The 12,897-nt window shown below is 50.5% G+C and overlaps 1 protein-coding gene across 1 annotated transcript in view; it reads right to left on the bottom strand.

Annotated features, from left to right (window-relative positions):
* Positions 1-1,218: 1,218 nt before the first annotated feature.
* C4H1orf198 (chromosome 4 C1orf198 homolog) overlaps positions 1,219-12,897 on the bottom strand; it is a 32,518-nt gene continuing 20,839 nt past the window's right edge. Inside the window, exons 3-4 of the mRNA XM_077894538.1 lie at positions 6,146-6,694; positions 1,219-2,709 (exon numbers count right to left, since the gene is read on the bottom strand). Coding sequence (XP_077750664.1) covers positions 2,653-2,709; positions 6,146-6,694 — 606 coding nt within the window. The 3' untranslated portion in view covers positions 1,219-2,652. The remainder of the gene's footprint in view (positions 2,710-6,145; positions 6,695-12,897) is intronic.

The following is a 12,897-nucleotide window of genomic DNA, read 5'->3' as shown; positions in this document are numbered from 1 at the left end:
CCCATGTGGGCAGCACTCCCAAACCCAGAGAGCGGGGTAGGGACCCCCAAGTCAAAGAACTGAAACTGGTTTCTGACTTCCTGGGGGAGACTTTGCACAACAGTCACCCAAAGCAAAACACTAAATCCTTGAGTTGAATTCAAGTGCACAGAATGAGGGTGTGGGGTGGGCACCCAAACCAAATACAGGCTTCAGTCGAAAAGTGTGTATTTTTAAAATAATAAATATAAATTTTTGCTTCTAGAAACGCCACCCTGATACATGGGCAGGGGTGGGGGGGAGGTGGGTGGAACACCTAAGAGCTTAATCTGTCCTTATGTGGACACACGGAACAAGGTCCCCAGGAGGGCGGGGCAGGACCGTCCCTGCAGACTGCCCGGGGTGAGGAGATGTGCGGGTGGGGGGATGGCCCTCTGGGCCTCCACTTCTCCCTCTCGCAGTCCCTTACTTCTGAAAGCAGGGCAAAGCAACAGACTCTAGGATTCCCTAAGTTTTGACTTTACATTTAATCTCAGGAGGCTGGCCATTACGAAACTTGAAATGCTGTGGTAAGAGATGACTAAGCACCTCGGAGTCGCGACTCCCGGTGGCACTAGGGGGGCAGAGGCTTCCAGCCAACCCCGCGGCCCCTCAGCTCCCAGGAGAACATGAAAGGAATAAACTGGGCTTTATGAGAAGGTTGGCAGGAAATGAGAATCATCTCCCAGGAGGAGACAGATCACCTTGGGCTAACTTCCCGGATGTAGTTCATTCCTCCCTGCTACATCAGCACCAACGAATATAAACTCACACCGTTACATCCCTCTCGCTCTTTTAAGAAACTGTGTTTGCGAGCCTGGGTTCTGAAGGAGCGCGGGCCGGGAGCCAGGCGGTCGGGGCTGACCTGGGGGCGAGCACTAGCTGCTGGGCCAGCTAGCCTAGGCCCCTCTTTCCCTCTCCACCAGGCTAGAAACCCTTTTTTCCTGGCACGTTTCAACTATCTTTTTTTTTTTTTTTTTTTTTTTTTTTTTTTTTTTCGTTTCAACTATCTTTAAATGGTAGAATAAGGACCTATATTTGCCATAATACAGCCAGTCACCAAAGCAGGAAGGTCAAACCCACAACCTTAAGAGACCAAATGAGGCTTAGGGATATAATGCGATTGGCAGAAACCAACCCAAAAGTTGGCCAGGGCACAGCTTTGGCAGAACCGTTCCCGGAAAAAAAGTTGTCACATGCTTTACCTCAGAGCCAGATAAGATAGTCTTGAAATCACGTAAGAAGGTTGTATAAAACAGGAATGCATTTTTAAAAAGACACACTTTGATACTGAAACTGGGTGCTCACTGGCAGGACTCGTAGGGGTGGATTAAGGCTTCGGGTGAGGAGAACACAGTGAGAGACAATGTGTAGATCACACTCGGGCACGTCTGGCAGGCTCACGCAGCTCAGAGCCACTGGTCAGGGCACAGGCTTCCCGGGGTGAGGCCCACGCTCCTCCTCGCCCTGCCCCTCGCCCTGCTTCCCCGGCGGCCTCGGAGCTGCCTCCACCAAGCAGCAGTGGGTAGCAAAGTCTCACTCTAAGAGATGCCTTTGGAACGACTGCCAAGGTCTCCAAGGTACACTGCAGGGCGATACAGAAACTTGACTCTTCCACTTCTGCTGATGGCCAGGGATGCAGAGGGAGATCCATCAGGAGAGTCTGATCAGTCCTCAGGATGAAGGATGTCCATTGTCCCTTCCAGACTCATGCTGGAAGGTTCTAACCCAACTAATCAGGAGAGTCCTGTCTTCTGATACCTGCCATCTGCCCTTACTCCTGCAGATGCTCAGGACAGGGAACATCCATCCACCAGGCCACTAGGTAGCAAAGAACTTCCAAAAAGAAACAAGTACACACCCAAGAAAAGTGGTAGCCCTACAACCTCTAAACCTAGATACAAAATAATGAGAAGTTAATATAAAACTTTTAAACATGCAACTCTTCTTAAACAATGATGAATAATTTGAATATGTTATCAGGGCAGCTTAGGACCATTTCTGCTATGTGCCAACAGTCTGTTTCCTGGAAATGTTGAGGGTGGAGGGTGGCACACAAGGCAAGAAGGGTGGCTTCAGGAAGCCCTGGACAGCTGGGAACGCTGGGTAGGAACTAGGGGCACTGGGGGGTAGGGGGAGGTGGTGGTGTCATCTTTCCATGGTTACAGCCAGCCAGAGTGCTGGAGCCACTACTGCTGAGGACATCACCAACAACCCCCCAACAGAGTTCACCTGATCAATATAAAGGGGAGAGGCTAAAGGAGAAAGAGACGGAAATCACTTTTACAACTTTTGTGACACAATGAGAAAACTCTTGCTCTGAGCGGGGTGAAATTTGGTAGAACTGGGAACAGAAGCTTTATGTAGAAGATCTACAGTCTTTAAAAATTCCAAATGCAAAACTTCTGTTATCAAATCATTGAAAATAGCATATATATCTGGCCTTACCAAAAAGAGAAAAAACTGGAAATCTGGACAAGGCAATATATACCAGTTTCCAAATGATTAAGAAAAGTGTACAGAACCAGGAAAATACACAGGGAAATACTGCCTGTTTTATCCTCCTCCACCACACCACTTTGGAAAACACTTAGGGGTTCTTGGTTTTATCATTATTATTTGGTCTAATACATTTTACCAGTTGTCCAGAAAATCAAATCCTGTCTTCAAGACGACATTACTTGAGGTGACCTGTAGAAGGGACATAAACACCAAAGTAAGACACGGCTTGGTTTTTTTTTTAGGGTTTTTTTTTTTTTTTTTTTTAGTTATACATAATCTAAAAACAGCATCTCATTTAAATTGACCCAAATGAAATAGCTTGCTTCCATGTCAGAGGCTCCCCGACCTCATTTTGCCTCAGTGCTTGGAACCAGAAAATGAAATAAATTTCAATGTGAGCCACACTCTGCCAGGATCCAGCACTTTCTTCCGTCTGTCCCCGGGCAAGTCAAGCAACTTATAGAGAAAAGGAAAAAAATGTATCTTTTCTATTTGTGCATGGACAGGCATGTTGAAATGCAGTCACTGTGGAATCAGAGAACAAACCATGGTCTTTCGGATGCTCTTTAACACAAGCATGCATATCCACTCGGCGGGGTGCAGCCTTCATGGGCAAGGACGCATTGTTGCTCTGCCCTCCATGGAGCTGGCATATGGCAAAATGCTTCCATGGAGACAATGGCACCAATGAATTAATAAGCCGGTTCCCTTGAAGCTTGTCTCAGGCCGGTCTGGCTGCATCTGACACTGATACAAAGTGCGCCAAAATGTGAAAACCCAAAAGAACTCAGGCAAATTGTCCTCTCTCTGCTTTCCTACCTGTTTCTTCAATGAGGTTAGTATCTCTCTCTGCTCTGCACCCAGAAATCTGTTCTTTCAGAGGATTCCATGTGTTGTCTTTGCCCACACCCCCTACACACCCTTTTCTGCGTCGCTTTACCATTAGGACTCTCACATATTTTACATAAAAGCTTCCTTCAGAGGAAGACCCAGGTGCCAAGTACCAGAGAAAGATCACTAGGGAGGCACGGAGGAGAGTCTGGCATATCTGGAAGAAGGAGCAGCTGGGTGCGAAGGTCAGAGACACAGGAGAGGGCAAAGCCACCGGGCAGGGTACCATAGCAGGCAGGACAGGGAGGTGCCGAAAACGCTGGCTTAAGATGGTGAGGACACCGAGGAGGACAGGCCGGAAAGCTGAGGTACCGCTGATGGAGGGGAGACGGAGCTCCTGTCACAGGGCTCCCCTTCTTCAGGAGGGCAACTCACGAGGTCATCTGCTGAGAGAGGAGTGGAAGCACCTGGAACCCCATTCCAGGAGACACCCAGACGAGGACCACAGCTCAACACCACAAAACTCAACTGTTAAAACCAGACAAGGGATCGGAACAGACACTTCTCCAGAAAAGATATACAACTGGCTGATAAGCAACATGAAAAGACAGCCAACATCACTAACCCCTGGAGACATGCCAACTGAGACCACGATGGCCTATTGGTACCATCTCCCCACCATCAGGACAGCTGTGACGAAAGAAGAAAGAAAACAAGTGTTGGCAGGGATGTGGAGAAACTGGCCCTCTCCCGCGCTGCTGAGGGAATGTAAAATGGCGCCGCCACTGTGGAAACAATATGGTGGTTCCTCAAAAAGTTCCACACAGAATCACCACGTGATCCATCCGTTCCTCTCCCAGCTCTACATCCCAAAGAACGGAAAACAGGGTCTCGAACAGATGTTTGTACAGCTGTGTTCATGGCAGCCTTGTTCACGGTAGCCAAGAGGCAGAAGCCACCCAGTGGCCATCCACAGATGATGGATACACGAAATGTGGTAAGTCCATACAGTGGAATATTATTCAGCCTCAAAGAGGAAAGAAATTCTGTCACAGGCTACAATGTGGATGGACCTTGAGGACATCACACTGAGTGAGATAAGCCAGACACAGAATGATGGAAACTGTATGATTCCACTTAGAGGAGGTACCAAGAGTATCAAATTCACAGAAATATCAAGTAGAACAGTGGCTGCCAGGGGCTGGGGGGAGGAGGGAACAGGGAGTTGTTTAATGGGGACAGAGTTCCATTCTTCAAGATGAAGGACTTCTGTGGCTGGCTGGTGGTGGTACGTAACGCTGTGAATGTATCTGATACCACAGGGCTGTATACTCAATACAGCTTATTTTATGTTATGTGTATTTAACCACAGCAAACATTTTCAAAAATATGTGTTAGAAGAAGGGGAAAAAAAGGACAGCCATAGAGTTCAGATGCTCGAAACGTGGAGAAAACCAACAAGGCACACACGGGGGGGGGGGGGGGGGGGGGTTGTCCCTCAAGTGTGACTGCCTGCCTTGTCAATAGGTAACTTCCCCAGGCTCCAAAATCCTACAAACTCCTCTCTTCCTCCCTCTGGCCACCCTCATTTGTGAGCAGGTGGCTCCTTCCCATCCCCACTTCCCTCCCTGCCTCAGGACTCCGCACACACTCCCACGCATGCAGAAAGTGTCTGAAAGTTAGGAAGCATCAGTGCTCCAGGAAGCGCTGTCATCTCCAAGATGGATGGGACACAGACCTTGTTTGTGTTCTCACTCAGGTGCAAAAGCAATCCACGATGTTCTCCAGTAACAGTTCAGACATGCCTATAACCAAACCACTGCTTTGTTCAGCACAAAGCAATATCTCAAAACCAAGGCCTCCCTCTGAAATATCATGACTTTGGGCCATGATCAGATAGTGGTTAGTATTCTGCGTCGTGAAATACAATGACTTTGGGTTGCGTTTGTATTTTTTGTTTGTTTTGTGCAATCCTCCAACACTGAAGCCGTTTAAAGTCATAACCAAACACACTGTGCTCTTCACTGTCTCAATCTCTTAAGCAATGCAGACCAACTGGTAAAGACAATGGTCAAGGCTCTCACAAAGAAACTGGCAAGCACTCAGAAGCCATTCACCCCACTCTTCTGGTCTGTCCCTTTCTTCATGACACATTCCTCTCACCCGCAAACTTCTCAGATGCTTCTTTTGCTTCCCCCCAAAAAGAATTCCTTTCTTAGGATTCCTCCCGGGACACACAACACTGTCCTATTTGGCAATGAGTAGCTGCCAATCACTCCTTGAAGCAAGAGTCTCCTGTGGTCCCTGAGAACAAGCGCGACCACGCTTGGTGGAAGCTCAGGGGTCCTGCCTGCTTCCTCCATGCCCCCTTTGGGGCATCTGCTGGTCCCTTCCTCCCCAACACCCCCACCCGACTTTACAGACATCTCAGCTGGTTGGTATCCAAATCCCTCCCATGCTGACCGCCTTCTCCCTGGGAGCTCCTGTGCTCACTGCCCCGCTGCAGGCCCTCCCTGCCCTGCCCTCACACACCCAGGGAAGGGCAGTGGGCATCTGCAACATCTACGTGTAACAGACAAACAAGTCATGGCACCAAGACAGACCCAAGAAACACATCTCCCTGCATGTTTATCAGTCGCTGAGTTAATAACCCAGCTCTCCTGATCCCCAAAATCATCCCAAGGAATGAGCAGGAGAAAGAAGGGGAAGGGGAAGAAGAAAGCACGGGCATTGGTGGCCCACCCATCCTGTGGGAGGCCCCCCTGGGTCACTCCTGGAGGGAGGGGCCACCCACCTGTGTAGGCATGGGTTCCGAGAACAGCACGTCCTCTACATCCTCCAGGTCCTCCCGGCGGTCCTCAGGAGAGGGCAGCTTCCCCCCAGGTTCAGACAGGGTGGCTTCTTTCACGGTGCTGGTGCAGGCCGGGACAGGCTGGGCCCTCTCGGGCTCGATGCTGGTGCAAGGAAGGACACGCTGCTCCTGGCGAAGGTTGCTGGGCCTTTCCCCCTTGGCCTCCCTGTCCTTCAGGGCGGGATCCTGCCGGTAACAGGCAGGCAGGACCTTTTCACCTTTCTCCATGGACTTGATCTGGCTGGGGGTCAGCGACTGGAACTCAGCCTCGGGCCCCTCTCCCCGGGACCGCTCTGCATTAATCTTCCAGAAGGAAGCTTCCTCCTCCTTCCGGGCAGGACCCAGGGCATCCAGGCTGGAGGACTTGCTGCCCTGAGAGGGCCGGAGGGCCTGGGAGCCCTGGCAGGCTTTTGACAGCTGTCTCGGCTCGCTGGCCGTGCCACTGCCCGGCTCTTGGATGGAAAGGGAACAGACACTGAACTCCATCTGACTCTAGAGCCGGGACAGAGAGGAGGAAAGAGTAAGCCTTACAATCCACCACGATGGGTGTGCCCCCCACACCTCGCCCACCCGACCACCTGAACCCAGCTGCTGAAAGTTTCTGTCCTGAGGGCTTATCTCCAGGGCTGCCGTGTGCACACCTACCACAGCAGAAACCCTGACACCCCGGCCCTGCCCCACTGCATGCCACCAGCAGCGTGGAGATTCCCACTCACTGAGAACTCGGGCTTCTCTGCCTGGTGAACAGAGCACCCACTTGTCCCAAGAGGGATTCCAGCACCTTCTAGAGGAGGGGCTGTCTGGCAGTGACCACCCACCCCGGGAAGGTGATGAAGAAGGTGTGAGGCTCAGCACAACACCTCACAGCAGTGAGGGTCAGCACCCAGCCCCAGCACCCAGGCCCATCGCTCCCCACCCATGGGGGCAGGTGGTGGACAAGACAGCAACAGAGCCAGACCCTTCTTTCCTGTACTAAAGCAAGAAAGTCAAGGGTGGGCTTAAGGGCGGCCATGGGGACCCGACCCTTGCCCCCTTGCCTGACACTGTCTTCACAGCTGCTGGAGACCGCATGTTCAAATTCTTAAGTGGAAGCCCTAACTCCCGAAGTGATGTATAAGGAGGTGGGGCCTTTGTGAGGTGAGCATGTCATGAGAGTGGGGCCCCCATGATGGGATCAGTGTCCTTCTAAAAAGAGACTCCAGAGCAATGAGCTCTCCCGCCATCCAGGTACACAGGAGGCGGCTGTCTGCAAGCAGGGAAGCGAGTTCTCACCAGAACCCCGTCACACGGGCACTAGGACCTTCCAGCCTCCAGAACTGCGAGAAATGAGGTCTGCTGTTTAAACCCCCTCCCTCCTCCCTGTGGTATTTGTTATGGCAGCACAAGCTGAGCAATACAGTGTGTCCCGCAGACAGGGCCTCGGTGGAGATGCTCTCACTCATCAGTACTCTGCATCTCTGACCTTGTTCCCAGTCCCATAAGCCAGGATGCTGTCACCCACTGGAGACCACAAACCCCCAAGGCCAGCGCAGGGTCCACGCTGTGCCTGAGTGTCCCAGAAATGCTCTCCTCGATTCAAGGCTGCTGAGCACAGCAACCTCTCACAAGGCCAGTGCTGTGCTGTGCGGGAGGACACATCATGAGACGGAAGGACACCGAGGCCCTGGCTCACGCAGAACACACTGGAGGGTGTAGTCTCCCAGGCTCTGCACAGTAAGCAATGTGTGGCCTCAACAACCATTCCTATGATCCATCTTGAATGTTCCTGTCTTCCTCCCTACTTCTCCCTCAGATCCCCTTCAGCTTTTTAAAATAAACATAATAAAACTACAATACAGAGAGTTTAGGAATTAGAAAAGAAGAAGTCATTCATAAGCTTTCCTTCTCCCATAACTGCTAACTTTCGTATTTTACATCACTGTTTTCATACACACATTTTAGGAGGTTGTGATTCTGTTATGCATGTAATTTGAGGTATTGTTGGGGCACCTGGGTGGCACAGTCAGGTGAGCACCCAACCCTTGATTTCAGCTCAGGTCATGATCTGAGGGTCACGAGACCCAGCCCTACATCGGGCTCCACACTGGGCATGAAGCCTGCTTGAGATGCTTTCTCTCTCTCTCCCTCTGCCCCACCCATCCCCTTTCTCTTTCTCTCTAAAAAACAAAATAAAGGGCAGTCCGGGTGGCTCAGTGGTTTAGCACCACCTTCAGCCCAGGGCGTGATCCTGGAAACCTGGGATTGAGTTCCATTTCCCTGCATGGAGCCTGCTTCTCCCTCTGCCTGTGTCTCTGCCTCTCTCTCTCCGTGTCTCTCATGAATAAATAAATAAAACCTTTCAAAATAAATAAATAAATAAATAAATAAATAAATAAATAAATAAATAAATAAATAACTAACTTGGGATATTGTTTTTTATACTTAATCGTAAGCACCATCCATGGTGTTACATGGTCTTTAGAACCATAATCTGTCCCATGCACAAGGAATTTCATCATGGAGCTGCCCTACCAGGTCCTTAGCTATTGTCTTTCTAATGGACAACTGGCTACTTCTACTCTGCACTGTTCTAATTAAGGCTGCCACAACCATCGTCATGCATACAGCTCTTCCTCGTGTGGCACTAGTCTCTTCAGATACCTTCCCAGAAGTAAATATCAAAATGCAAAAGGTTTAAACCTTTCCTCCTTTCCTCTTTTATGGTTCTAGATGCACACTTGCTTATCTGTTTTCCAGAGCTGCCCCAGGTTCTAATGCCGGCAGTGATATATCAGAGTATATTCTCAGTTACTGATTCCGTGAGGGAACAGCATAATTTAAAAACTAAGTTGGGGCACCTGGGTGGCTAGTGGTTGAGCATCTGCCTTTGGCTCAGGTCATGATCCCAGGGTCCTAGGATCAAGTCCCACATCGGGCTCCCTGCAGGGAGCCTGCTTCTCCCTCTGCCTTTGTCTCTGCCTCTCTCTGTGCATCTCTCATGAATAAATAAATAAAATCTTTTAAAAAATAAATAAAAACTGTGCTAACTTAATACACAAAACATGGTTCATTATGACTTTAACATATATCCCTTCACTTGGTTTTATAAAGAGCACTTGCCCAGACTCACCCCAATGGGCACAGACATGTTTGTTAAGGAAGGATGAAAACATTGCTTTTCCCGTGCAAACTGTAGGCTCTGAACCCAGACAGCAGCACATGCACTCAGTCTGACTTCTCCTAAAGACCTCTCCCTGATGGCCAGAGGTCTCTCATCAAGGCTCAAGAGACAAAAGGTGATGAGACTAGGAGAAACTAAGTTCAAATCTCGAGCACAGGCTGCCCCGAAGCTCACTGTTGTAAGAGAACCCCAAGGAGAAGACATCAGAGCTCTGAATCTGCCAACCGTGGGATCCTGAGTCCATCTAACGCATCACGCACTTTTCCTTGTCATTGGGCTGCGTTTTTAAAAAAATTTTTCACCCTACAAATGAGCAAATGGAGATTTGGAGCAATTGAGCAAACTGTCCTAGGTCACTAATCCATTAGGTGTAGCTGGATCTCCACCTGGATCCAGCGATTCCAGGCCTAAAGCTGTGCTGGGCATCATGCCATGTATAAAAGCCAGTGGCCACCGGGGACCACATTCACATAAATACCAGAAAGCCTTGTCCATAGCAGGATTTTTGTAAGCACATTAATGATCTAATTTGATTTTTAAAGGACTGTTTCTGAATGAGCCACTCTCAGTACTCTGTATATTTCCAAATTCCACAACAGAATACAGGGAGGCTGTGGGCATAGAGATGACGATTTCTTTAAATAAGCAAGTTGCTAAAGATACCTCGGAAGTGGAGACCAAGGCTTAGAACAGAGTTGAGTTTGATCTGGAAATTGCAATGTAAGGAAGGCACTTAAAACTGAGCACTTCATCAAGTCCCAGGCTTTTTTAGGATCAGCAATTTCTCCAGTGGGATCTCTGCTCAGAAGCCTCTGGAAGGCTAGGCTGAGCACTTGCCTATGTGGAGGGCAGCCATGGACTGAGCCAGGGATGCTGCGCAGAGGAGGGGGTCACACTGGTTCCCAGACTGTAGGGCACCCAAGCAGCACTGGCTGGAAACAACCTTGAACAGAGTAAAACAACGGAGGCTGTACCCATGGCTCCTCGGGTTATTGCAGGCCATGTGGCATTCCTCAGGGGACAGTGTCATCTGTTTACAAGAGACAGCTATGCTGACATTAGAGGCTACTTGGTTTGGGGGCTTTGGGGGTGAAAATGGGGAAAACAACATACAGAAGAAAATTTTTTTAGCATATCTGCTTCAAAGCCTTTTTCCCTGGGTGTGTGCTGTTTGTAATTTTGCAAAGAAAATAGAACTACGCTCTCCTTAAAAAACAGTCCTCCCTGATCAACAGCTCTGGTGCTGGGTCTTAACCCGGAGGAAACATGTTCATTACGTGTATTTTAAACACACACCTGTTGGGGATCCCTGGGTGGCGCAGTGGTTTGGCGCCTGCCTTTGGCCCAGGGCGCGATCCTGGAGACCCGGGATTGAATCCCACATCGGGCTCCCGGTGCATGGAGCCTGCTTCTCCCTCTGCCTATGTCTCTGCCTCTCTCTCTCTCACTGTGTGACTATCATAAATAAATAAATAAAATTAAAAAAAAAAATAAATAAACACACACCTGTTGGGGACGAGCAGGGTGGGAAAGATCAAAGGAGCAGGTCTCCTCCCCGCCTCATCTAGATCCATCTCACTCAGCTCCAAAACTCCGGGAACTCTAGCACAACTGGAGTGGAGCAGGGTCTGGGGGAAAACAAGGCTGGTCCTCCCAGGACTGGGGGCCCCTTTCCGGGATCATTCATCCTACCCTGGGGGTGATCTGCAAAGGTGGCTACTCACGCAGCTCCAAGGCAGTGAAAAGTGCCTCGGGCTCATCTTCGAAGACATGCAGTTGCACAGGTCATAAGCAAGTGGCACCCATCGTCTCAGCTCCACGTGCCATTTCAGAGGAGGTGTGACTGCCTTTCTCTCCTGTGCTTTCACCCTACTACCCTACTGGCTTCCCCATGGCCGGCCACCCCCCACTCTCCCAGACCAGGGCCCCCAGGGCCGCTCTGCCCGTGCTTCCCCCGCTGACAGCCGTCCAACCACAATGCTTACGGGCACTGCCCACCTGGCCCACCAGGACCAAACCAGTCACCTGCCCTCAAACCTGCTCTGCCTCAGGGAAGGCAAAGCCACCCACCAGCTACCTAACCCTGAACCTGGGCTTTTTTTCTTTTTTTGGTTAAAAGGGAAAAATAACCATTCTTGCCTTGCTAGACTGCCAAGGAGGATAGCAGATGCCCCTCGGGGTTTGCATCTGAGACCAGTGCCTGGTGTGTAGTAAGCGCTCGGTGAACACAAGCTCTTTGCTCTTCTCAGTTCTACATGGGCGCCAGCAATATTCCCAGGGGGTCCCCTCTGGGCCCTGGCTCCTCCCACACCTCCCTCTGGTCACCAGGGGCGTAGCGTATGGTACCTGTTGTCCACGGCTGAGACATGTAGGGAGTGTCTCTGCCAGGAGAGCAGAGCCAGAGTGAATGCTAGTCTGGAACCCCTATTTTGAGTGACCAGTGTCCGGCCCTGGAGTCTGGGCTGCAAGGCTCCCCACAAGTACTACGGCTGAGCCACCGTCCTGTCCTGTGGACTCTCCCAGAGCCTGCAGTTCTGGGACTGGTGGGGACTCCGTCCCCCTCACCTCCTGCCATGCCTTCGAAGGTCATGCCATACTAGAGGTTCTGAGAGATGGGGCCTGACACTGCAACAGATCAGTGAGCGGGATGGGGACAGCCCTGCCTCGTTGAAACTGACAGGTATAGTGGGGGAGGAGGTGCCCTCTAGGCCCTGTGATGAGCACCTCGAAGTGGAAAGACAAGGATATTCCAGGTGCCATTTCCTTATTTCTGGAAAAAAGGGCTGTTTTTCTAAGAGAGAGTGCCCTTGGAAAGGGAGGTGATGCCCATCCTGTCCCCCAGCACCAAGGAACACTCAGCAAGGGCCTCGCAGGAGGACACAGCTGAGGAGTCAGCGCTCCTGCTTGCCTGCCCTGGGTACAGACAGGAAGTCGGGGCGGGGGTTGGGGGGAAGGACCCAACTCTGCGGTTGCACGCAATCTTTGAGACAGGACATGGGGGAGTCGTGGTGACAGCCCACCCCCAACATCCCTGGCACCAGCTGAAGCCCTAGGGAGGATGCGCGGGAGGGCTTTGTCCAGCCAGGCCAGGACTGGGCGTCAGTCACCCCATGTGGGGAACTGGGTCTCAGCTGGCCATGTCCGTTCTAAAAACAGAAAGACCACAACTGAGCCCAGTATCTATTTTTACACCCCACTCACTGGAGAGGAATGTGTAATATTTCAGTAAAAGGGGAGTGCATGCAGCCAAAACTAACTGTTTGGCTTGGCAGCCTCCAACAGATCTAAATTGTTAAGACAAAGCCTGTAGAAACGTTGTCAGGAAATATAATAGTTTACTGGAGCAAATCTGAATAAATCCACAAACCGTTTAGCATCTAATCTCTCCCCCTCCTCCTTCAAAGAAGGAAGAGTTGGGGAAGATATGAAAAACTTTCGGAATCACAAAACTAGTAGAAGTGACAGCCTGATAGGGAAGGCACAGCATGACTTGGCCACTGGACACTGGGAATGTCAGGCCCTCTAAGCAAGACCT

The sequence above is a fragment of the Canis aureus genome, chromosome 4, assembly GCF_053574225.1.
Source record: "Canis aureus isolate CA01 chromosome 4, VMU_Caureus_v.1.0, whole genome shotgun sequence".
NCBI lineage: Eukaryota > Metazoa > Chordata > Mammalia > Carnivora > Canidae > Canis > Canis aureus.
The sequence above is the reverse complement of the archived record's forward strand: the minus strand, read 5'-3'. Positions and strand labels throughout refer to the sequence as shown.